This window comes from Dermacentor silvarum, chromosome 11 (genome assembly GCF_013339745.2).
Source record: "Dermacentor silvarum isolate Dsil-2018 chromosome 11, BIME_Dsil_1.4, whole genome shotgun sequence".
Lineage (NCBI taxonomy): Eukaryota > Metazoa > Arthropoda > Arachnida > Ixodida > Ixodidae > Dermacentor > Dermacentor silvarum.
Genome location: NC_051164.1, coordinates 10,026,734 through 10,053,415, shown reverse-complemented (window position 1 = coordinate 10,053,415; position 26,682 = coordinate 10,026,734). Strand labels below are relative to the sequence as shown.

Below are 26,682 nucleotides of genomic sequence, written 5' to 3'. Positions count from 1 at the left end.
AGCCATTCTCTTTGCGTGTGAGGAACCTCAGTGAGGAAATGGGTGTTCCACTTCTTGAACAATGTCCTGTGGCTCCAGCGAAACTGTTGCCGCCGTGGCACTGGCAACTCATAGAGTGTGACACATCGTTCGTAGAGGTCACTAAACACGCACCAGAGGCACACATTAGAATGCATTTCTTAGAACTCCAATCTAAATACTCGTGTACAGAGTTTTATACAGATGCTTCCAAGTCACATGCCGGGGTATCTTATGCAACCATCGGTCCATCGTTTTCGGAATCCGGTGTACTGCACCCGGAGACAAGTATCTTTACGGCTGAGGCCTATGCAATATTATCGGCTGTAAAGTTTATAATGAAATCTAAACTCAAAAAGACTATCATATTTACAGACTCGCAAAGTGTTGCGAAAGCATTGAAATCACTCTGTAAACACAAAAACCCTGTACTTAATGAGCTCTATTCCATTCTGTGTAAAGCATATATATCTAACCAGCATGTCATTATATGCTGGGTGCCGGGCCATAGAGGCATTGAGGGTAATGTTCGAGCAGACCAAATGGCCACATCAGTTACATCTCAGGCATTACATCTCCCTACAGCTGCTGTTCCTGCAACAGATTTGAAACCTTTCCTGCGAAATAAACTGCGCAGCTACTGGCAACGCTTGTGGGATGCGGAAAAAAATAATAAGCTTCACTTGATAAAACCACAGTTAGGTTTCTGGCACCCCGTAACAAAAACACGACGAACTGATGTCCTGTTCTGTCGTCTAAGAATAGGACATACATATGGCACCCACAATTTTTTGCTTACTGGTGATGAACCACCAACCTGTGGTAGATGTGGTGAGAGGCTGACCGTCCTCCATGTCCTCGTGGAGTGTCGGGAAGCTGAAACAGAGAGAAGGAAATATTTTCCTCAAGCGTACCGATATCATGTCCCGCTTCACCCCATTATGTTTCTTGGCGAAGAACCGATTTTTAATGTCAAAGCAGTCGTAGATTTTTTGAACCATGTGGTCCTGCATGTTATTAGCCCAACTAGTTCGTAGCGCATCCTCTCTCCAGAGGATGCCGCTGTGATAATTTTTATAGCACATGCCTCCAGGCCCTTGTGGTTCAAGGGCTCTGTCTAGGCAGTAGTGCTTCTTGCTAATTACTGCATCTTAAATATTTTAAATATCGTGTCATTCTTTCTCAGTGCATTCTTCATTGCATAGTACACCTCATTATTCATTGCCATGATTTTAGTACATATATATTTTACGCACTTTACAGCGATCATTTTTAGGCCCCTTTACAGCCCCGTCACATCTACTTCTCAGAATTCATCGCTCCACTGCACACTCACAAACACTGGCATGGCGCTCTTTGGCCATAACTGGCCCTTGCGCCACAAAACACCACACATCATCATAATTGCTATCGCAATAATAGGCTTGGAGCACTGCACGGGCCGATTTTTGCGGCCCGGGCCCGGCCCGGGCCCGTTTTTACATTGGGCGGCCCACCCGAGCCCGATCAAAACCTTTATGGCGAGACCCGGGCCCGGCCCGGGCCCGGAAATAATCTACGTTACCCGCCCAGCCCGGCCCGCCACCCCTTTACCTTAAGCCCGAGCCCGGCCCGAGCCCTACTCGAAACTGGCCCGAACCCGGCCCGAGACCGAAAAATACATGTTTTTCAGAGTTGAGAAGCCCGATAATAACTCGCAGAAAGCCCAAGCCCGGCCCGGGCCCGGGTCAAAAAGCACACGCCGGGCCCGAGCCCGGCCCGTGAAAAAGCTGCCTTACCCGGCCCGGCCCGGCCCACGGGCCGGGCCGGGCCCGGGCTTTCGGGTAAGCCCGAGCCCGTGCAGTGCTCTAAATAGGCTACACTCAAGAACAACGTTAGCGGCGAACACAAGCGCGTCGGCTTTTATACATGAGTCATCGAAGGTTCCGGACTAATCGCTGGGGCCCGCGTGTCTTCCAGAAAGTACTACACAATTCGCGTCGCGCATACGTGCAATCAGATTACACAATGTTCGGTGACAACAGACAGCGGATGGAACTATCGATGACATTCGAGAAACTTCCAATACACGCAGGTGCGTCCTGCGCTGAGTGATAACATTTGTTAGACGGTGAAACACGGTCACTGGAGAAAGATAAACAAGTACACGTGTCAACAGAGAGTTTTAGCTCAACGGCTTTACGGAACAGCAGAACGAGAGGGCGAGCGGAGAGGGCAGTGAAACGCCCCCACGAAAGGAAGAGTTTTAGCTCAGCGATCCCTCGCTTGGTGAAACTGAGTGATACCCCTGACACACGGGCACTCTAAAGTCCTTTAGGTAAGGGGACATCTACTGGAAAGGCGTTCAAGCGCAGTGACACACGACAATGGCGTATCTCCCTCCCGCAAAGTTCCTTTGCGGGAAAGAAGATCGGGCATCTACTTTTCAAGCGGAAAGGTGTACTCTCGCATACAGCGTGCACAACTCATCAATAGAAGAAAACCTGTTACATAACTAAGGTGCCCTGTAAGTATTTGTTTTACCTTGAAAAATGTTTTAAATTTTAGCGGGAAATGCGATTTGTCGAACAGTGAAGATTTACTCTAGCTATACTCTCAAACGCCCGCACCACGTCGCTAGCGCCGCCATGTTAAATTCTAAAAATGCGCATTATAAGCCATCGAAAATGGGGCGGGGGGGGGGGGGGAATGTTTTTAGGTTCTACAATCACTGCATGTATTCTACATGCACAGCTTCTTGTAAATGTTTTCTCTCTTGCTGCTTTAACAAGTAGCGGTTTTTTTTTTTTTTTTTTTTTTGCGGCGTTCAATTGAGAAACCACCTAAAGTAGTGCGCTGCCGTGCGTCATCGGCGCAACTCCTTTCTGCAAAGGGTCCTTCGGTGTAACAAAAGGGGTTTACGGCAAAGGACTTTACTTTTGCCCTTGTGTCAGGGTTATAAAGTCCCTATACCTTCGGAAAAGTACCGCCATCCTTTGAATAACGCCGCTTATCTCTCTCCTGTATCTCCGCTTGGATGATAATAGCGCACGCTTTAACTTCTTTATATTTTGTTTTTTTTTCGGCCTCAGTGCCATGACGAAAGTCCCTCTGCGCAGCCGCCGTCGCCGGCGGCGGAGCGAGTTCGACTGTTTTCAGAACAAATCCGTGCAGGGGCGGGGCCTCGCCTCATTGACGTAGACCATTTTTTTTTCGACGAAGACGACGCCGCTCGAACGCAATCATGTGGCTCGCATGAATACAGGCTCCGGAAGCGCGGCTGTATGGCTTAGTGGTTACGACGCTCCCCTTGGGACCGGGTCTACGCGGGTTCGAATCCCTCCTCGGCAAGAAGTTTGTATTCTTTCTTTCTTGGTATCACCATTTTCTTTTTTTTTCTCTTTCTCTGTTTGGCGGCGCGGTCAGTGGTGCCCCGGTACCGCGGCGGAAGCCGCGGTGCCGGGCGTCGATGCGAAGCGGCGGTCCTTGGGGTGTTGCGGAGCGCCGCTTACCAATACCCCAAATAAAAAAATACTGCTCCAGTCAGTTAGACTGATCCCTCCCTGATAGTGAGATTATATTTTGATCATCAAAATAGTGATGCGTTTATTTAGGATTACCATCGAGCCCTTAACAACAACCACAGTTGTGCCTAGTCACCACCAGCCCAGCGTGTTCTTCGTTCCAACGCCGCCAAACAGAGAGGAAGAAAAAAAATGCCACAGTTTCGCCCTGAGGGCGAAGCAGACAGACAGACAGACAAATAACTTTATTTGTGTTCCTGAGGAACCGCTTTAGGGTACCTCCCTTTTCAGGGAGTCCCCGTAGCCGTCGCGGGCCGCACCCACGTCGGGGTCGGAAGATCGTGGTCCTCCGCCCTGTCGCAGGCCCTCTGGACAGCCCGTAGTTGCTCTGAGAGGTCGCCGCTCTTAAGGGCTGCCTCCCAGTCCGTTAGAGTGGTAAGCGATGAGCATATGAGATAAAGAGCAGTACGCCTCCCCACAGTCTGGACAGTGGGGATCTACATTAGGCGCGAAGTGACTGAATCGGCCCCTGGAGGGGAACGACCCGTTTGGGGCATGCGAAAGGCCGACGATTGTGGTCTAGTGAGTTTAGGATGTGGTAGCGGAAAGGCCCGCCGAGAAAGTTGATAATGTGCCAAGATTTAATGGAAGGTGAGGAGCGAATCCCTGTACAGTCCTAAGTCGCCGCCCGTGAGTCTACCGGAACCACCGCGGTGTGTTATACCTCGAGCGCAGTCATGGGCTAACTCATTGGCGTTAACAACCTCAGAGTGCACATTGATTCCCATATGGGCCGGGAACCATTTTATGATATGAAAACCAGCAGCCCTCTCGGTGCCGAGGATGGCTGCCGCCTCCTTTGATATCGAGCCGGAGGCGAACGCTCGGGCTGCAGACCTAGAGTCTGTAAAGATATGGGTGCGTAGAGGGTCCTTCAGTGCTATAGCTACAGCAACCTGCTCGGCTACTGTTGCAGAAACCTTCCGCACGGATGCTGAGTTAATGAGAGTACCATTTTAATCAACCGAAACTGCGACATAGTGATCAGAACGCCCGTACTGGGCGGCGTCAACGAAACATGCAAGATTCGGAGTGGCCGCAGCCACTTTTAATAGGGAACGAGCCCGGGCTACCCGGTGCCCTACATTGTATTTTGGGTGGACGTTACGTGGCAGGGGATCTACCTTGAACGTATCTCTGACCATGGGTGATAGGGTCGCGTTGCGCTCCATGATTTCCTGGTGACCGCATCCAACGGACTCTAGGATGCGTCTCCCCGCTCGCGATGATGAGAGTCGTATTATTTGGGCCACTCGTTGGGCCTCGATCACCTCTGACAGGGTGTTGTGCATGCCTAGTTGCATGAGACGCTCGGTGCTGGTAGTGAGTGGTAAACCCAGCACGCGCTTGATGCTTTTGCGCGTGAGGGCGTCGATTTTGGCCTCTTCCCGTTTAGACCAGCGCAAAGCGGAAGCTACATAGTAACGTGGCTCATAAGAAACGCGTGGTAGAGCCTGAGGAGATTGCTTTCACTTAAACCCCCCGGCGGTTCGAGACCCTGAGGATAAGCCTAAGCTTGTTCTCCGTCTTGGTGGTGATGCGGGCTATAGTCTGTGAGTTGCCCCCGAGCGATTCCAGCAAGAGTCCAAGGACCCGGATGGTATCCACTCTGGGGATTTGTTCTCCGTTCCTCGTATAGACGGCTATGGGAACTTGATCTAAGGGTGTGGAGCACCTAACCCCCCGTCTGGTGGGCCTATACAATAAAAGTTCGGACTTGGTTGGTGACAGACTCAGGCCCGTGTCTAGTAGGAAGTGTTCTGTGATGTCGAGCGCCTCTTGGAGCGCACTCTCAACTGCAGCGTCAGACCCTCTCATGCACCACACGGTAATATCATCCGCGTAGAGGGCCTCTTACTGTGGCCAGTCTTTTCGAGAGGCCCTTCATGGCGATGTTAAACAGTAGGGGAGAGATGACCGCCCCTTGCGGAGTGCCTCTCGCTCCCAATGTAAATTCCTTGGATTTGACCTGCCCTATTTTGACAGTGGCCTTGCGATCCCTGAGGAAAGAGCTAACATACGCATGGAATCGTGACCCCAGGCCCAGGTCCGAGATCACGTCTAGCACGAACCGGTGCGAGATGTTATCAAAAGCCTTGGATAAGTCTAGAGCCAGGATGCCCCTAGTGTCTCTAGTGTCATCATCAAGGATTTGCCTCTTTATAAGCAGCATGACGTCCTGTGTGGAGAGTGCCGGCCGAAAGCCGACCATGTTGTGAGGGAATAACTCATTAGTTTCTATGTGCATAGATATACGGTTGTGAATGGCATGTTCTCCGGCGCAAGAGGTTTGCCTGGCTTCGGGATGAGCACCACTGAGGCTGTCTTCCAGGAGTCGGGGACGAGGCCCGTTTCCCAGATTTTATTGACTTCCTCGGTGAGCAACGCTACTGAATGTCCGTCCAAGTTTCGGAGGAGCTTATTGGAGATTCCATCCGGGCCCGGTGCAGAGCGACCGTTGAGCGTTTGGAGCACCTCCCAGATTTCGGATTCTGTGAAGGAGGCGTCGAGCTCCCCCACTGCGCCCCCCCCCCCCCCGGTAACGAGGATAATCCCCGTCACAGGAGGGGCCCAGCGGGAGGTACTTTTCGGTCAACTCTTGCAGGAGGACGTGTTCAAATACGCCCGCCGCCTTTTGAGTGTGAACTATGCGATCAATGGCTAGTCTTTGATTGCTTTTGCTTTGCGAATCGTCGAGTAAGTGCTTGAGGAGGTTCCATTTTCCCCCCGCTCTCATCTGCCCATCAACCGAGGAACACACTTCGTTCCATTGTTGTTTGGACAGTTCGATGGAATGAGCTTCGATTGCACGATTGAGCTCCGCAATTTTCTTGCGAAGTCGGCGATGGAGTCTGTGCGTTCTCCAGCGGGCCAGGATGGAGTTTTTGGCTTCTAGGAGGTGCGCAAGGCGCGCGTCCATCCGATCAACTTTTAGGTCGGTCTTAACCACCTTAGTCGCAGCTTGTACGTCCTTCTGTAGTCTTGTGAACAGACTATCGAGATTATAGTAGTCGGTCTGGTCCGCTTCCCGCAATTTCCGGAAGGCATCCCAGTCCGTCACTTTAAATTCCCTGGTAGGGGCTGCGCTAATTGTTAGGGTAATCTCCACAATGAAGTGGTCGCTATCCAGATTCTCTTGCAAATTTCGCCATCCTGCTCCGGGGGCGTTCTTGACGAACGCCAGGTCCGGAGTGGTATCTCGGACTACCGACGTGCCGATTCGCGTCGGGTATTGAGGATCCGTAATCAATTCCAGTGAGCAGTCAGAAACTGCCTGGACTAGGAGATTGCCCTTGGTGGAGTTGCGGGGATATCCCCAGGAATCCTGGGGTGCATTGAAGTCACCCGCTATCACTATGGGGGCCCCCTTGGTAAGGGCCACCGCCTTTGTCATGATCGTGGCGAATGCCTGCCGTTGATCCGACGGCGAGCTGTATATGTTTAAAAGGAAAACACTGCTCTTAAGCCAATTGTTAAGGATAATTTCGACCATAATGATCTCCACCCTGGTTTTGCCAAGTGGTAATTTGTGTACTTAGAAGGAGCACTTCCGTGCGACCAAGGTTGCTAAGCCCCGCTTTCCCTGCGAAGCAATGAATGCGATAGCAACACAGCAATGTCATACGAAGTAAGGTGAGCGGATTTGGTAGCAATATGAATTGTAGTAAACATGAGCTGATTAAGTAAGCAGGTGTGCTGCGGCGTAAGTAGACCGACATGAAGAGAGACTCGATGACCACGAGAAGGCGCGTGTGAAACGGTGGTGTTGATGAGAAGCGCTTCCCGTGGGCAGCGCGCGTGCGAAGGGACACACCTGTAGCGCTGCACTGCCGATCTGGGCAGCATCGCATGTGTAGCGCGCGTTGGAAAATGTGTCCCGACTGGTACTAACTGAATGAACAAGCGTGGTGTGAGCGCGCAAAAACAAACATGAATAGATCACACTGAATGACTGCAGACAACGACTGTCAAAACGCTGGCAGCAAGAGCGTACGCCGCAGCGGGCGAGGTACGTGCGGTCTATCGCTTCAACGGAAACTGAGCGGCGAATGCACGGCGCATAAAGGTCAGAGCCGTGTGGAGATAAGAGACGGTGCCGGCGAGCGACGAGCGCGGTTGTTGGCATAGTAAAAGTGCGCCCCCCCCCCCCCCCCCCCGCGCTCCCTCCGGCGCTGGCTTCCCGCTTCCTTGCTTGCCTGTGGGAGATTGAGTGCGTTTGCTCTCCGTGATAGCGCGCGTCCCCGCACGCTTCCGCTCGGGCATACGGCGCGCGGCGAAGATTTTTCTATATGGAACCTCACGGGGACGGCGACGACGACAGCGACGGCGACGACGACGGCGACGCCGACGGCAGAAATCCGGTTGAAGTGTCCATATAATTGTTATCGCAATAAAAGAAAATGGTCAAACATCATCGAGGCGAGGTCCTGCACGGATTTGTTGTGAAAACAGTCGCACCCGCGGCGAAGGCGGCCGGCCTGAAAGCTTCAACGGGGACTTTCGAGGGGCGCCACCGCCGACTTGCTTTCGCAAGCAAAAAGTAAAGAAAAAACAAGAGCTTTAGGAGAGGAGACGGCGGAGGAGAGAGTAGATGGCGGTACATTTTCTATATAGGGACTTTAGAACTGAGTAGGGTTCCTCGATGCGTGCGCCCCGCTCCGCCGCCGTGGAGGGTGGAGACAACCGCGTCGTCTGCTACGGCGTCCGCCATTACGATGCCCTCTCCGCAGGCAGCCTATAGCCAGGATAGGCAGCAAGCGGTACTTTGCGCAGCTGCACATAGAGTTCGTTGTGTAAAACGTGTGGCACTCTAACGATATGACGAGAACACAAAGTTTTCGCATCGGCAGTGTGAAGGTCTCCGATTTACGTTCTGTAATATTTATTTTTAGAGCGGAATTTGCAGCCGGTCTCACTGGCAGCGGAAGGCTACCATCCAAGCCAGCTGCGTAAACACCTTAAAAACGCGTCTTGTTGGGCTATATATTGGGTAAACGTGCGAAACACACACGCACACACACACACACACACACACACACAGTCCCATCGCATTTCGTTGTGTCTGTGTTTTGTGCCTTCAACGAAATTGTAAAAAAAACATTCGTGTTTTCGAATCAGTCATCACTCATCAGCTACCCCATTTACGGACTGCATGCTGCAACGCAGGGTATTCTCAATTTTATTTCGTTTACCGTCCTGTAAATGTGCAGATGGGTAAAAATTGTTGGGGGGAATACATGTCAGATGATTTGGTGCTCTACATATGGCTTTTGTGGCATTAAATCATGGCTCTCATGCAGGCATTGACTATGAAACCTTGTTGAGCATGTTTTCCGCAGCAATAAAGCGTAAACCGGTAATTGTTATAAAGCGACCGGTCATCGATATCTTTAATATAAAGCGGCCACACGGCTTCTCAACGTAGAGGAAACAAAATGCATTCAATACATATAGCGATTTTCATGTCGTAGATTGTTTATGTCATTGACGAAACGACCAGGAGAGCACAAAGTTGTAGGCGGCTAGATAGAGAGATAGATAGATACGCTCAAGGTCGCCGAAGTTCCCTAAGAAATGCTTCGCATTTAAAAGCGCACAACGTAGGCGCAGATCTTTACGCACTTGCAGTTCATGCTCAACAAGCGTTTAAGAACAGCGCATTTTGTGCTATCCAGAAACGAACGAGTTAAACACGCACGTTTACATGCCAGATATCAAGACTACAATACGGACAAACGCTACGGGAAATAGCGTGCAAATGAACGACTATTATACACGATGCACTGGTGATTGCGATTAAGCCCGATCGGGATCTGATTTCTCAACAATGATCGGCTTCCTTCTACAGCTTGCGCAAGGCAGCTGATCAGGATCGAGAAATTTGATCCGGATAAGGCTCGATCGCGACCAAAAGTGCCCGTGTCACACAGCTTTAACTCCCCAAACACAGAAAGGGCATAACTTATGCTGCACGAACAGGAACGGTCCGTGGGTTGCCACTTGTCGCTCCTGATCTTTACCAGCCACAGGAGTCGCCTCTTCGGATCTTTCGGAAATCTGAACATCTTCCAGCCATTTAGCGAATGGTTTGTGCACTGTGGCACGCAACACTCGGGCATTTTGCCCTAGAAGACGCCGCACACGTGTCTCACTCAACCACCCGCGACAATGCGTGGGGAGCGCAATGGCGGCCGCCGGTCGAAAGGCGGCATTCACCCCTTCACAGAATGACTCCACCCTCCACGGCGGCGGAGGGGGCGCACGCATCGAGGAACCCTAGGAGACATGGGTTGGGCCTCTTTTGAAGTCAGAGAAGCACAAAGCAAAATTAGTTTTGAAGAAAGGCTCAGGAACATGGATGAAAATAAATGGGCGGCTAAAGTGCACAAGTATCTCTACATGAAAAGCGTGGACACAGAATGGAGGAAGAGGTCAAGGAAGTTGGCAACCAAGTACAGGATAATCGAAACTGTAAATAGACAACCAGGGGTCATCAGAAAGAAAGTGAGAGAAATAGAGACCGTGAATTGGATGCAAAGAATGGAAACGAAAAGGACAATGGAGATTTACAAGAATGAGAAGAAAGAAATTAGAAGGGAAAATCTGTACGATAACACAAAGGGCAGTGCCTTGCTATTTGAGGCTCGAGCCGGTTGCCTAAGGACGAAAACATATCGGAACAAATATTCGGAATTAGATGAGACATGTGTATGCTGCAGTAAAGATCCAGAGACCACTCAGCACATCCTAATGGAATGCGACGGGATCCACCCAGCGAGAACCGTAGGTAACGTGCAACTCCCAGAAGCGCTTGGGTTTAAAGTGGAAGGAAACATAAACAGATCAGCCGTAGAGATCAGCAAGAGACGATTAGAGTACTGGTGGAAAAAAAGTAGGGAAAAGATGGATGCGACCTGATCTCTTAAAATCATAGGCAGCGGTACAAGGTAAATTTTTGAAAAAGAAAAATAATCATAGGTATACAAAAATGCAAGATAAAGAACATGTATGGTATACCTGATTAAATCAAGCAGGCTAGGTGACTATTTGTCGCCGCCCCGTTTCAAAGGGGATGCCAATAGATCATCATCATCATCATCACCTAGAACTGAGCGCTGTGCTGCGCCACCTGTCGAACAAGGTTGGATTTAGCGTGAGCTCGCGGCCAAGCGTGAGCTTCGGGTTCCCGATCGCGTTCATCCACTTCAAATCGTCGCCAAACGGCCTCGTTGCTGAAACCTCTCGGAGTATACGGAGGTCCTCTTCAGTGGTGAGACACATCCGAGGCTTTTTCGCCTGCAGGCGAGCCAGCGCCGCGTTTGTATACGACGCCGACGACATGCAGCTGTTCGCGCAGGTGGTCGTCATGTTTGTTTCGCAGAAACGCTGATCCGCTGCGCGCGCTCCGCTGAGGAGAGGAAACCAGCGGAGCGAAGGGCCTGCTCCGTAAACACGCTGGCCGCGCCAGCGTACCGCACATGCGCAGTGGCATCTCTGCTCACCCGCTAGGCCCGCTGGCACGTAAACCCCCGCTGAACTATAACTCTCCAATTTCCATTTGCTAAATGCTTCTATTATTGTTTCTTTATGTGTGCCAAGTGCTGTCTCGTTTGAGCTATTCTTCCTCAAGCCATGATGAAAATCGTCAAGAAGATCGTGCCGATTAAGTCCACGAGCAGCTCAAATGAATCTTTTTTTTTTCTATACCTTTCGAAAAGATGGGTAAAACTGAACTGGGCCGTTGTGTTTTGGTCACTTTGTTTAGACATCGGGTGGACCTTGACGGAGGAGTCAACCAAGTCAACCCCAGCATTTTCTGGGATATATTGATTATTTGTCGATTATCGATTAGCTATTTATTAGCCATCGATTGGCTATCGCAAGGTATTGGCCACGTATTTGGGCTAGGCTAAGCGCTACCAAGTCATCCCCAGCACTTTCCGCAATTTTCCAGATTAGCTATTGATTTGCTATCGATTGGTTATCGATGACTTACTAAGCTTAACTAGTCCCAATGCATGCTTAGCTAGACATAGGCTCAGATTCGCTAGTTCACAGGGGTATGTGCCATATTGCGCTTGGACCCTTTCCGCATTTTTGGAATCAGCAGACGCATTACGCCCGGCTTAAACATCTCCGCTGTTAAAAAAATGCCAGAAGTTGACCCTGATAATTTATTTAGCTTGAAGAAGACCTGCCAATTTCACCGTGAAAGCCGAAATGGCAGACGCACACGAACGACGCGAGCTAGGCGTGCAGTGAGCATAAAGTTCTTATCAAGCGGAGATCTCGCTCTCACTTAAGTTCAGTGCGATTGCACCGAAATCTTTATTAGGATTAAAAAAATGTCACAGTTTCGCCCTAAGGGCGAAGCAATGAATGCGATAGCAACACAGCAATGTCATACGAAGTAAGGTGAGCGGCTTTGGTAGCAATATGAATTGTAGTAAACATGAGCTGATTAAGTAAGCAGGTGTGCTGCGGCGTAAGTAGACCGACATGAAGAAAGACTCGATGACCACGAGAAGGCGCGTGTGAAACGGTGGTGTTGATGAGAAGCGCTTCCCGTGGGCAGCGCGTGCGAAGGGACACACCTGTAGCGCTGCACTGCCGATCCGGGCAGCATTGCGTGTGTAGCGTGCGTTGGAAAATGTGGCCCGACTATTACGAACTGAATGAACAAGCGTGGTGTGAGCGCGCACAAACACGAAGAGATCACACTGAATGACAGCAGACAACGACTGTCAAAACGCTGGCAGCAAGCATACGCCGCAGCGGGCGAAGGTACGTGCGGTCTATCGCTTCAACGGAAACTGAGCGGCGAATGCACTTAAAGGTCAGAGCCGTGTGGAGATAAGAGACGGTGCGAGCGAGCGACGAGCGCGGTTGTTGGCAGAGAAGTGCGCCCCCCCCCCCCCCCCTTTGCTCCCTCCGGCGCTGGCTTCCTGCTTCCTTGCTTGCGCGTGGGAGATTGAGTGCGTTCGCTCTCCGTGATAGCGCGCGTCTCCGCACGCTTCCTCTCGGGCATACGGCGCGCGGCGAAGATTTTATCTATAGGGAACGTCACGGCGACGGCGACGGCGACGGCGACGGCGACGACGACGACGACGACGACGACGCCGACGGCAGAAATCCGGTTCAAGTGTCCATATAATTGCTATCGCAATAAAAAAAAGAACAGTGGCCACGCAAGTAACCATCCACTGTCACCTTATTAGGTCGAGGTGTCGGTTGGATGAGTGTGTAAGGGTTCATTTCTTCGAAATAGCGCCACAGAAAGGCACAAACACGGTATGGCACGGGGCTGAACACGGAGCTTGTGTTCGTAGTGTCATTCAGTGTACGCCTTTTTTTTTTTTCTTTTTTTGACGCCGTTTCGAAGAAATGAAGTAATACTGAAGCCAGATGAAGATCGCCATTCACTGGCTTCCTGCATCCATAAATTGGTCCACTTGACAATTCTAGTTGAAAACTTTCCAAAATGTGATAACTTGGGCTTATTGGTTGAAAATTACCAAACCAAACAAATATTGCAGACAATAGAACAGTCTAAAAGAGTTGACTGTTGGGCTAGTTGGTGTTTAGACATAGGAACCATTGTTAAAAGCTGGAGATCTGCCTTCAATAAATCAGTTGTCAGTTTGCGCCTGTGCTCGTCTGGTCTTGTGTTGTGTGGTGTTGCGCTTTTAACAATGGTTCCTATGAATAGAACAGTACTACGAATTCACCGCCTAATCTCCGCCGGGTACTGGAGCGCATGTATGCGACGATTTTCTATTTCGAAGTAGAAGTCCACATACCCGGAAGCAGTGATCAAACCAGCCGACTATAAAAGTTGTTTCTAGAAAACAGATTCATGCCGTGCATATTAGTGTCCTTGTTCTTGTTTGTGTGTGTGTGTGTGGGGGGGGGGGGGGGGGGGAGTGCATTCGTTTGGGGGAGGGGGTTGTCGCGTTACGTTTTTCACAACAATTTAAAGACTTCGACTACATCTGCAATTGTCTCTATTTGGCTAACGAAATATTTTGATTGCGTGACCATAATTACAGTAACAAGGAAATAGAGGTGACCGTCGTCCTTGGCACAACGAAGCGACGGATTGTGCAGACCCTTCCACGAATGCTTGTGAGTCACCCATTTTTGTTTTTATTCAATTTATTCAGAGAAGGAGTCGGCTAGATGTTTGAACATCTTAAACAAGGGAATTGCCCGAACAACGCTACGTGTGGTTGTTGTGTGCCTCCTCTGAGTTCTTGTCTTTCGTGCTTTCCCCTGGTTCTAGTACAACTTATTCAGCACGTACACAAAATTCGACAAACAGATGTAGATGAATTAACCTGACTCATCGCTCCAAACTTTATATGTGTGCCGAACTAATTGGATTAAAAAGCTTCTGCATTAGCTTCTGCATTAGCAGCGACAAGGGTGCTTAGCAGCAGTTTGTTAGTCAGTTTATTCTGAAACTACTAAATTCGCTTAGTGTGCAAGTTCAAAGGGTGTAATTGCTCGGCTGCTAGACAACGTTCTGATTTGAAGTGATTTGCAGTGCAAGTGGAAAATTTGTTTTATTTCTTGCCTCAGAAAGAAATGTGTGCTTCCGTAAAGGATTTCATTGAGTACAAAGGTGCGGTGGTATTTCAGAATTCAGTGTTTATGTGTATCAATAATTTTAAGTCGCTAATGTTGTTTTATCTTAACTTTATCCTTTTAGACAGTGAGTTGTATTTGCAGAGCAATTATATATGTGTTGGTTTGTGTGTTTAAGTTTACACTTTATTTCGATTCATATTACATTCGTTGTATGAACACCCTCTGGGACCCTTAAATATTGTTTAAGGGTCCCAAAACAAACGGTGCCCCTAGGCTTTGCAATATTTTACTGCCTTGCGTTGACTGCAAATTACTGTCTGCATTTTCAAGGGTTTAGGCATGTTTGTTACATTTTATTTGTTTGAAAGAAGACCCGCGATTGTAATTTTAATGCATGAAATCCCTTCCCATGGCTTACTCCGGTTTTTCGACAATTTAATATCCTTTATTCAAAACCATATACGTTGTTCACATGACCCACGTTAGCAGAAAGCTCTTGTTCCTTACCATGTTGTGCACTGAAAACTTGTCAAGACAGCCGTTGACAACCTGGGCCTAGAATGTGCCCTCCTAAATTCCTGTGCACAAGCGATGCAGGCCAGTTTTGACAAACAATTGGTGAAGTTCCTTGCAGCTGGCAATCGTCCTCGGCTTTCGAAGGGATCGCAGAGGCCCTCTTGCAGAATAAAGAGAAATTGTCTCACCGATACGGTCTCTGTTTATCATGCCAGCGCTCTGACAGCAAGTGTCATTGAGTGAGATCTGTTCGTGGCGCCTCGCCGTGCGTGGCACCATGCTTGTTAATTTAATAGCAAGCGAATGTTGACAGCAGTTGACATTGCCGACAAAACAACAATCCATACTAATGTATATATATCTGTATCATAATTTGCTATCGTAATGAATGTTTCGCTTCTAGAGTGACAGTGCAACGTAAATCCAATGCAATGGAACTTAAATTTCAGGTCTAAATTGTGCATTGTGCAGTTGCGCATACTTGTGCATTTCTGGAGAAATTCGCCTCATCCGTCCAAAGCATGCGAGTGAGAAATTCCGGTTCTTCTTCACATTTCCTCAAAATCCAATTCGCAAAGTCAAGTCAAAGTCTACAAATAGCTTTAAATTCCGTGTTCCCCAATTCAATCGCTTCGCTCTTTAATCTATTAAGTCATCTTGGTAGGTCATTTCGAAGCTTATTTTGTCCATATAATGTTCTTACTGTTGGTACTTTCCAGGATTCCTTTTTGCGTGTTGCAAATATAGCGGTATTGTTTTGTAACTTGGCAAGTTGCTTAAGAAAACCCTATCCAGTTTTTAACTCTTGTTTATATGCTCCACACAGTCAGTAATCAGTTTATTGTTGCGATTGGCATAACGTTATATTTTACAAAAAATTCATTGTATGAAAGTAACTAGGGACATTTTCAATTATACGTAAGAACCTTGTTTGCAAGACATGAATATTGTGCAGATTTTCTTGAGTGGTAGTAGCCCAAACTAAATGACAATATTTAAGGCGAGATTTAAACGAACAGTTCAAAATAAGCATCAGGACTTCTTGTGGCAGCGTATGGCGATTGCGATAAACAATACCAATTACCCGTGACAGTTTTACTGCTAAACAGTCCATATCTGTATCCCAGGATGAGGTTGCTTGAAAGACGACACCCAGTGTTTTAAAGCTGTTCTTATTTTTACTGCGAAATATCATAGCTTTTGTTTTGTTTGTATTTCACCTAAAGCTACTTTGGCATGCCCATTCGTCTAACTTATGTAGGGTTGGGAGGCTTCATCAATTATTTCATAGACCGAATTTCCTATCAGGCAGATGCTGGTATCATCAGCGTAAACGATATATTTTACCACAGAGTTTATACTGAAAATGTCATTAATCTAAAGATTAAAAAGAAACGGGTCCAAGATGCTACCTTGTGGCACACCGCAAGATACGGCAAGCGGACTGGACAGATCATGATTTATGTCTACGGTCTGAACACGGTACTGTAGATAGGATTTAATCAGGTGTGCAGTTTTGCTGCGGTAACTATAGCGTTAAAGCTTCTCAATTAAAAGAGAATGATTTACATGATCGAAGGCTTTGGTAAAGTCCAAAAAAGTGTCGCAATTTCGACCGAAAGGCGAAGCATCAATTGCGATAGCAAATTAGTAAGAGCTATACGGAGTAGGGATAGTAGTTTTATCGGCTGCATAAACTTGGACACATTCGCTTACTAACTAAATTGACAAGCGTGGTGTCAGCGCGCACAAGCAAACATGAATAGATAACACTCGATGACCGCAGACAACCAATGTCAAAACGGTGGCGTGAACAAGCGCGGCCGCCGCAGCGAGAGACGGTTCGTGCGGTCTATCGCTTCAACGGAAAGTGAGCGGCGAAAGCACAGCGCATACAAAGGTCAGAGCCGTCTGGAGAACGCTTTCAAGATATACGGTGGGCGCGACAGCCCACACTGGCGCAAAGCACGCAGTTGTTCGAAGAGTAGAAGTCCCTCCCTCCCGCGCTGCCTTCCCGCTTTGTTCCTTTCGGGTGGGAGATTGCGTCGCCAGTTCCCCTTGCGCCCGGTTGCAACATACGCATCTGGTGCCGCAGCACAGCGTTGCCCCCGCTCCCTCCCTCCCTCCCATACCCCCACGGCCTTTCGCGCAGCGGAGGAAGTCGCGTTTGCTCTCCGCCGTGCGTTCGCTCTCCGTGAAAGCGCGCGTCCCCCGCGCGGTTTCACTCGCACATACGGCGCGCGGCGACGTTTTATCGCCCTTGGACTTTATACGGAACCTCACGGCGTCGACGGCGACTGCAGAAATCCGCTTTAAGTGTCCATATAATTGCTATCATAACAAAAAATTGCCAAGACCAATTTTCATTCGTCTACTGCGGTTAAGATCAATTCTTTCTGAGCTAATAACGCAAACTCAATGCTAAGGTCCATACGGAAACCAAACTTGAACAGAGATATAAGATTATATTTTTGTTTGAATTCAAGAAAGCGATGTTAAATGATTTTTTTCCTGAACTTTTGAACATACAGCAAGGATTGATATGGGACGAGAGTTGCCCATGTCATTTTTGTTACCTTGTTTGTGCAGCACTATTACACGAGCTACTTGCATTTCACGAGGAAAAACAGCCTGATTAAGACAGAGGTTAAATATATAAGAAATACAGGGGGCTAAAAGATCAGCAACATACTTAATAGGTTTAATCTGGAGTCGATCGATATCTTTTGCGCTACTTCTATTAAGGCTATTAATTATATAATTTATTTCAACTTCATTGACGGGTGTTAAAAATTGTGCTTGTAATATAGGCAAGGTTATTTAGGTTATTGCACAACGGGCATGTTAACGACATTAATAAAGTCCTTATTAAAGGCCTCTTCAAGCAGTGTACCTGAAAGTTCTTGACCATTTATTTCTACGTGATTGTATCAGGAGTCACGTTATGTTATAAGACAGAATTGAGTCTCTTCCACATAAGCTGAGAACATCCAGCTGCAGCGCCGAAAAAAAATCAGCAAAGTAGTCACGCCTTGTTTTTTTAATATCATTATCCAAACGATTACGGCATAATTTAAACAGACGAAAAAGCTAAGCATATTTAGTTTGGATAAACTTGTAATATAAGTTGTTCTTCTCCTTGATTCTTAAAAGAAGGTCTCAGCTTATCCAAGGTTTCCGAATTTTTTTCCTTTGCTCAACGCGGATGACAGGGAGCATCCGCGAACATCCGCCATCTGCGTTGCTTAACGCGGATGGCGGACCAACAGCATATGCTGACCGTACAGATCCGCCAAAACGCATTATATGGACATAGCCTGCGCAAAGTTTGTTTCTATTGCTAAACGGAACAAAAGGAACATACGTTACGGGCGCGCCTACCTACAGAACAAGATGAGTATGCAAAATAACACCCCCAAGTGCGCTGTCACGGTTTCTCGGCTTCGAAATCTAATGGCACTAAAGTAGCCGCTGATGGCAGGCGGTTTTTTAGATATAACGATCGAGTGCTCAGTGTTCAAGGAAAATTTGTGTGTGCGTCTGAGAGCGGAGAATATGCGCGTCGTCCTGATGCTTGTTCTTATTTGCAAACGAAGCCAAGACACGTAACGTAACTGTTCAGAACGCTGGTATTTTCGATGCCAGCGTTCTGAACTCTCGTGCGCACAAATAATACAATACTTGGAAATAAGAACATGACTTAGGTCATTCTCATTGCGATAGTGCACCCTGCACTTTTTTTTCCAGGAGTGCGAACAGGGCTTACGAGGATCGGAGCAAAATGGCATATCTAAAGTTCACAAGTAGTGTAGTACACATGTTCAAACCGCTGAACGCGTTTTATATTCGGCCGTAATTACTCTTTATGACTACTGGCATCGCTTCCGCAAAAATTCAGCAGGGCGAGCAATCCGATTGGCTGCCCAGGGCGCGTCATCAGTAATTTTTCCAACATTATGGTGAACAAATGTTGTTAGTAATAGTTGAAATATTAGTTCATTTGTTTCTATAACAAGAAAGTAACAGAAAGAGAATGCACAAGGACACTGTTTCACTACAGTCTTGACAGCACTTCCGGCACACAGCAAGTGTCGTCTGCTTGTGTTACAACGTGCTCCGTGTTGATGCGAGCTGCGCTGTCTTCGTTGGTCTCGATTTGTCTTTTCGCGAGCACCATGGTTCGCCCGTGCGTTGTGGGCTGCAAACATAGCGATCGGCGACATGGCAAGCTGCGACATCGTGTCCCTCTGCAAGGCAAACATGCGAGTGAAGTTGCTGCAGCGCTGGTTGTCGGTATCCGTTCGGCACCAGCATCTACGCGTTTGCGGCCGTCACTTCACACCGAAGGATTACTATACAGGGTGTTTTTTTTTTTTTAGCTGCACCAATTTTTTTAAATTAGAAAAATATAAATCTTGGTCACGTTATGTTTACCATTCGAGTGTGCGGATTGGCGGCCTCTAGAGACAGAGCAATTTCCGCACTTACGTGCGTAATTAGCGAAGGTACGGTAATTAACTTTCTAATTGTCAACAATAGGTGGCTACAGCAAATGAGTACTTGGGGGCCCGTCCTCGACACTACCTATCCCAACGATCACATTTTGATCTGCTGATCTTGCTGTCTGCGACGTTGGCCTAGCGCTTCAATGCCGGCGGGCCGCCAAATTTACTTCGTCATTCCGTCGGGCGCCACGTTGCGCTGTAGCGCCAACCCCGCTCCTTGGGCTTTTAGATACTGCAGACACGGCGTCATATCAGTCTGTAACATCGACTGCGAACGCCACAGACAGCAAGGAGATAACGCGAGCTGCTCGCGCGGCCGGACCAGCGATGACCTCAGAGACGTGACGAAAGGCGGGGGGACGGCGACAACGACGACACAGACGCTCTTTTTGCGGCCAGTTCTGGTTTCAAGGAGCCTGCCAAGGGGAACTAATTGTTCGCGTAGCTCCCACATGAACTCCGCTATTCAAAATTTGTTCGTTGAGATAGGTAGCATCGAGGACGGGCCCCAAAGTACTCATTAACTGTAGCCACCTATTGTTGATAATTAGAAAGTTAATTACCGTAACTTCGCTAATTACGCACGTAAGTGCGGAAATTGCTCTGTATCTAGAGGCCGCCAATCCGTACACTCTAATGCTAAACATAAAGTGACCAAGATATATATTTTTCTAATTTAAAACATTTAGTGCAGCTAAAAACAAAACACCCTGTATAGCACAACAGTGTTTCGCGTGTCCGGTATTCGGGTAAAAACGCAAGCGTAAGCTCACTGCGTCTGCACGTTTTCAGTGTTGCCAGATGGCGCAGAGTGGCATAGCCAAAATAGGCCTATATTATAGCCCAAATGTAGCCAACCATCCAATCGGGCCTCGGTAGCTTGTAGCCAAAATGTAGCCATCATTTCTGCCAGCGTAAAATGCAACAAAAAGAAGTCATGCAAACAAACTAGTGCTTCTTTTTTAAGGAAAAGTGCGAGCTGAAAGCACGAAATACACGGCCAAACCAGATGTTTGACCAGACTAGCACACAGCAGAGAAAGTAAAAATATATCACATATGCAAGCTTCAAGAACACGCCCAAGCAAAGGGGTTGACTGCAAGAGGTAAAACACACGGAGAAAATATATGAAATACAAATCATTCGCCATGATTTCCCAGTGGCTAAAGTATAAAACTATGTGAAGCTCTACAATAGTGTACCTCATATCACATTTTGGATAGTAAACCCCATCAATTATCGCATGTAAACATTGTAAACATTTTCTTGTATATTTCGCCCACTTCGCCATGGCGCACATGCGAAATCGGTATTGAAGCGAGCAGCTGGCCGGAGTCGGCTAAAAACAGCCCGCAGCATTTCTAGCCAACATGATGATGGTGATGAGCGTGTAGGGCGCTCTAACCTTTGTAAAGGGCGCCCGTAGTAATTAGGTCCTATCACACAACCTGGTACATCGCGCCATGCCATGGACGCTTTTTTATCATTCCTGATCCACGTAATAATGTAGCCCAGAAATAGCCACATAGCCAACTCATCCAAAACACAGCCAAACGAAAATTAAAGTAGCCCATCATGCTGATGATGATAGTTTTCTGTACACAGGTGATTTCGCCTAGCCATATACATTTCGTCCAGACATATCAAGCTTCCCTTTAAAAGGTAACTACGTGTTCCGCTTGCCAGTTCGAAGCGGCGCACGCGACTGCAAAAGTTGGCTGAGATGTTCACCGCAGCGTACGCTATCCGCGGACGGCATTTTTTTTCACTAGCTCGAGGGGTGGTTCAGGACTTTATTATGCAGAAAATGAAGCCTGCTAGAGAGCGTGCAGCCTCAGCACGCATGCATGTTCATTTCTGTATATGCATGAAATGTATCGTGCAGCATTCATACATTTAGACATAGACATACAGCATTCACAGTGCATGTTTGTCGTGAAAAAAATGACTTGGAACCTTTGTACGAGGTCGACAACTTGTTGTCTTAAACTAAAATTTGACTGAAGCTTTCTGTTAGGAAAGTAATGAAATGACTGAAAAAAATTGTAACATTAAGCGAATCTTCAGTAAGAGAAAGCACTCTTATAAGGTAACTGCATGAACCGACTAGCTCAACCCAAAGTTTTGCTGCAGCATACTTCTAGTCCTCTGGGCTCTTTTCTGTGTAACCAAATTAGGCACGGTGCCGAAGTCGTCTGTAGGAATATCATCGCTCAGACAACGTGGCATTCTGGAGTTTAGTCTGAAGACGAAACTGCTCTGTGACCATCCAGTTTACGTGCCTCGTCTTCGTCCGTGCTTTTCACGCTGCCTTGTCTATACCTTGAGAATCAGACAATTACTCCAAACCAAACCTTCATTATTCCCTTTCTTTGTATTTTATGTTCTTCGGTCGGCACGCGAGAGAGTATGTCTTGACTTTCGTCTATTTATTATTATTATTATTATTATTATTATTATTATTATTATTATTATTATTATTATTATTATTATTATTATTATTATTATTATTATTATTATTATTATTATTATTATTATTATTATTATTATTATAACTTAATCGCCAATTCCTGTGGCAACGTCTTAGATCTTTGCATCTCGAATGCTCAGGTTTTAGATGTCTCTCGTTCCGAAATTTTCCTTGTGCGTACCGATAAGTTTCATCCGCCACTAAAGATAACTGCCTCTGTGTCAGCACTGAGGCAGAGCTCCTCCAGTGGCGTAAATGATTCCCCACGCTTTGCTTTCAAGCGTCGTGATTATCTTGGTTTATATAATTCTTTGTCCACCACCGACTGGTCACTGGTTACCGACAAAAGCAATGTCAATGACCAAGTAGATCAGTTTACAGAGCTTGTTTTGAGCAGTGTGCGCAAATACATTCCCCAGTACAGGCCTAGACGCTCTAGATATCCCCACTGGTTTTCGTCTGAACTCATAATTGCCTTAAAGCATAAAGATCGCGCACACCGAAAATCCAGAATTCCGTTGAGTACAGAGAAGAATTCCGCTTTTTTCGGGCTCTCTGTAAACGTCTCTATAAGCGGGATCAAGATTCATATATGGCATTCTTGGAAAAAAGCGCCTCCGACCGGCCGGCAGAATTTTGGAAGTATATCCGTAAGCGCTCCAATAAACTTGAAGAGGGTTTTCGCTTACTTGACTCTAGAGGGGCAGAAGTCCAAGCAGTCGCGGATTGTTTTGCAGCCCATTTCTCTTCCTTATATAAAGATGCAGGTTTCAACGCTGATGTCAGTCAGCAGCACACGACGGTTCCTACATCTAGTGCGGTGCTGTTTGATGAAGAGCTTGTCCACGAATGCCTTAGGCGCTTGAAGCCTTCCCTATCCTGCGGCCCTGACGGCATCCCTTCCGCAATTCTAAAACCTTACGGCAGTATATTTGCTCCTGTATTGACATCTATATTTAATAACTCTTTGACTACTTCCACTTTCCCTCACATGTGGAAAACTGCTCGTGTTTTTCCTGTATTTAAGTCTGGATGTAAATCAGATGTGTCGAATTATCGCCCAATTTCTCTTCTCTGTGCTACATCAAAGATTTTTGAGCTTGCTCTTCACAACATATTGTCTTTTACTGTGAAGAACTCGCTCATTCCGAATCAGCATGGATTTCTCACCGGCCGCTCCACTATCACAAATCTCGCAAGTTTCATGACACAGATCTCCACGCCGGTACTTCAAAGGGGGCAAGTTGACACCATTTACTGTGATCTCAGCAAGGCTTTTGATGTAGTCAGCCACTCGCTGCTTCTGATCAAGCTTACGCACCTTGATGTTAACTCGTCAGTTGTGAATCTCTTGCGCAGTTATCTTCTTGATAGATCGTGTTATATTAACGTCAATGGCCAAACATCTTCTTCTTACTTGGCAACTAGCGGCGTCCCTCAAGGGTCAGTATTAGGACCACTCCTTTTTTTAATTTTTATTAATGACGTTCTTTCTGTTATTCGAAACTCTTCTTTCCTTCTATATGCCGATGACATCAAGATTTTTAAGAAAATTCACACTGTTGATGACTGTCACGCCCTGCAGTCTGACCTGTTTTCCTTTTCTAAATGGTGCAAGGATAATAACCTTACCTTGAATGCTGCTAAGACCAAAGTCATGACTTTCACATGCAAAACAGCAAGTATTTCTTTTTCTTATTCTGTAGATTCTGTGCCGTTGTGTAAGGTCTGCGAGATCAATGATCTTGGTGTACTTTTTGATGCAACCTTACACTTTTCGGCTCACACTAAACGTGTTGCAATGCGGGGTATGCGCTCTCTTGGTTCTGTATCCAGACTATCGAGGGAATTCAAGTCTCCTACACCGTTCCGCAAATTATACACAACCATCTGCCTTCCTCAACTCGAATATGCGTCGGTCGTCTGGAATGGCTCTTCTAGATCCAACAGTGACATTATAGATCGTGTCCAGAAAAAGTTTCTAAGCATATATAATCATCGCTTTGCAAACCTGGACATTGCACCCTGTACTAGCACTGTTGGATTGTCATTGCCTTCGCTTCGCGACCGACGTAATCGCGCTGACCTTCTGTTTCTCTTTAAACTCCTTCACGGTAACCTCACGTGTCCCGAACTTCTCAGCTGTGTCATGTTCCGCATCCCACGCAAGATCACCAGAGAACATAGACCTTTCCATGGGCCTGCCTGTCATCACAAACACTCAACTGTCCACAGAATACAGAATCTTTATAACGCTTACTTTCGTGAACTTGATATCTTTCATAACTCCTTGTCATCGTTCTTGTCCGAGCTTTGCCTTGTATTATAATATCATGTATTGTTCAAGTGTCCTTCTCCTCCTTTTTCTTTTGTATTTACTTTGCGCTTTGTTGTCCGTACTCTCTTCTTTTCACAATTTTTATTTTTATTCATTTATTTTTTAATGATTTTTCCCTGAGTGTCTTGTTTTTGGTTTGTAATGTATGCGTGCGCCAGCACTCAGACCTTAGGGTTGTTCCTGGGCACGTTAAATAAACATGATTGATTGATTGATTGATTGATTATTATTCTTATTATTTTAGTACTAGTATTATTTTAGTATTATTTAGTACTAGGTAGTATTTTAGTACTAGTATTATTTTAGTATTATTTAGTACTAGGCGCCATCCTGCTTCGCAAGATGGCGCCTAGTATGGACGTTTGTGTTCTGTGCTCCCAGCCTTTTTACGGAAAACAGCAGTTTCATCGCTGTATTTCATGCGACAAACGTGCACACGTGAAGTGTATTGCATGGCCCGACGAGGACCTCGAGCTTCTGAAGTCTGGTGAGAAATCTTTCACGTGTAACCTGTGCCAGAACGCCGACCACACCGACATTCCAGCGGTTTGGCTTAGCGATGCCAACACGCCCGCTGCTTCCCCATCGGCGACCCCTCTACAGGGCCTCGTTCTCGTCGGGACCGGTTTTGAGGCGGTTGGTGATGTGGCGGCCCTCCGTGGCCTTCTCCTTCAGGAGTTCGAGGGAATATATCCTTCCTCAGCGATGAGGTGGCGCGACTGCGGAGTGACAGCGAGCGTCTGCACAGGGAAAACGCGCTGGCATCCGCTCAGCAGGCCGAGACTATAGGCGCGCTGCGGGTCGAGGTGCGTTCCCTGCGTGATGCGCTTGGCAAGCCGTCTCCCGTTTCTCCTACTGTGATGCCGCCCATTTCTCCTACTGTGCTGCCGCTCCACCCGTCCAAGAAAACGTATGCCGCGACCGTCCAGACTGCTTCGCCGAGTGCTGCCACCGCTGACCATCTCTCCAAGACAACTCGGAGTGAACGTCGGCCTGCTTGTTTTGGAGCTGGGGAGAGCAAGGCAATATCTGTAGCGAAACGCGCCCCGCGACCGAAAGCCATTTTAACACGAAAGTGTTTTATGCCGGGGTCCACCAAGACTTCACTGACGTATTTCCGTCACGGAAATACGTCATAGAACATAATACAAAGAAAGAAACCAGAAGAAAAAGTTCCACAAACATGCAAAATTTGGAAATCGAACCCACGACCTCTCGGTCCGCGACGATAGATCGCCGAGCGTTTAACCCATTGCGCCACAAACGCATTTGCAGAGAGCTACACAGACGCGCCGTATATATCTAACACTCCTCCGTGTACCCGCGCTCTTGCTCGGGGCGGTGCCGCCGCCTACGAGCAGAAAAGAGAAGTACTGCATTATGACACTAACGCGCACCGACAGTGAACGCTTCGGTGGTCTCAGCACTACGACGCCTCGATGCCAGCATTCGAAGGGACGCTGGCATCGATGATGATGATGATGATGATTTATTGGCATCCCCTTTGAAACGGGGCGGCGACAAATAGTCACCTAGCCTGCTTGATTTAATCAGGTATACTATACATGTTCTTTATCTTGCATTTTTGTATACCTATCATTATTTTTCTTTTTCAAAAATTTACCTTGTACCGCTGCCTATGATTTAAGAGATCAGGTCGCATCCATCTTTTCCCTACTTTTTTTCCACCAGTACTCTAATCGTCTCTTGCTGATCTCTACGGCTGATCTGTTTATGTTTCCTTCCACTTTAAACCCAAGCGCTTCTGGGAGTTGCACGTTACCTACGGTTCTCGCTGGGTGGATCCCGTCGCATTCCATTAGGATGTGCTGAGTGGTCTCTGGATCTTTACTGCAGCATACACATGTCTCATCTAATTCCGAATATTTGTTCCGATATGTTTTCGTCCTTAGGCAACCGGCTCGAGCCTCAAATAGCAAGGCACTGCCCTTTGTGTTATCGTACAGATTTTCCCTTCTAATTTCTTTCTTCTCATTCTTGTAAATCTCCATTGTCCTTTTCGTTTCCATTCTTTGCATCCAATTCACGGTCTCTATTTCTCTCACTTTCTTTCTGATGACCCCTGGTTGTCTATTTACAGTTTCGATTATCCTGTACTTGGTTGCCAACTTCCTTGACCTCTTCCTCCATTCTGTGTCCACGCTTTTCATGTAGAGATACTTGTGCACTTTAGCCGCCCATTTATTTTCATCCATGTTCCTGAGCCTTTCTTCAAAACTAATTTTGCTTTGTGCTTCTCTGACTTCAAAAGAGGCCCAACCCATGTCTCCATGCACTGCCTCATTTGTCGTATTACCGTGTGCTCCCAAAGCCAACCGGCCTACTGATCTTTGGTTAACTTCCAAACCCGCCAATATATCCGATTTTAAGCATATAATGGCATTTGCGAATGTTAGCGCTGGCACCATTACTCCTTTCCAGATTCCACGCACCACCTCATACTTATTGTGGCCCCACAGTGCTCTGTGCATCAAGAAGCACTACCAACGCCACCTAGGTGGCGTTCACCGTACTCAGCACAGCAGAGCGTGGCCTCCGCAATTAGCTCTGAAAATGTTTCTGAAGTTGATCGCGGAGGCTGCAATTACGACGCGCTGTACGCGCTGATTTGACTCGGTGACGATTCAGTTACGTGCTTTGTCTTGCGCGTTGTATTAGTGT

General features: G+C 47.3%; 1 protein-coding gene across 1 annotated transcript in view; it reads left to right on the top strand.

The window, feature by feature from the left end:
• Window positions 1–26,682, top strand: part of LOC119433642 (uncharacterized) — a 187,998-nt gene that overhangs the window by 127,528 nt on the left and 33,788 nt on the right. The window contains exon 12 of the mRNA XM_049659073.1: window positions 13,631–13,706. Coding sequence (XP_049515030.1) covers window positions 13,631–13,706 — 76 coding nt within the window. The remainder of the gene's footprint in view (window positions 1–13,630; window positions 13,707–26,682) is intronic.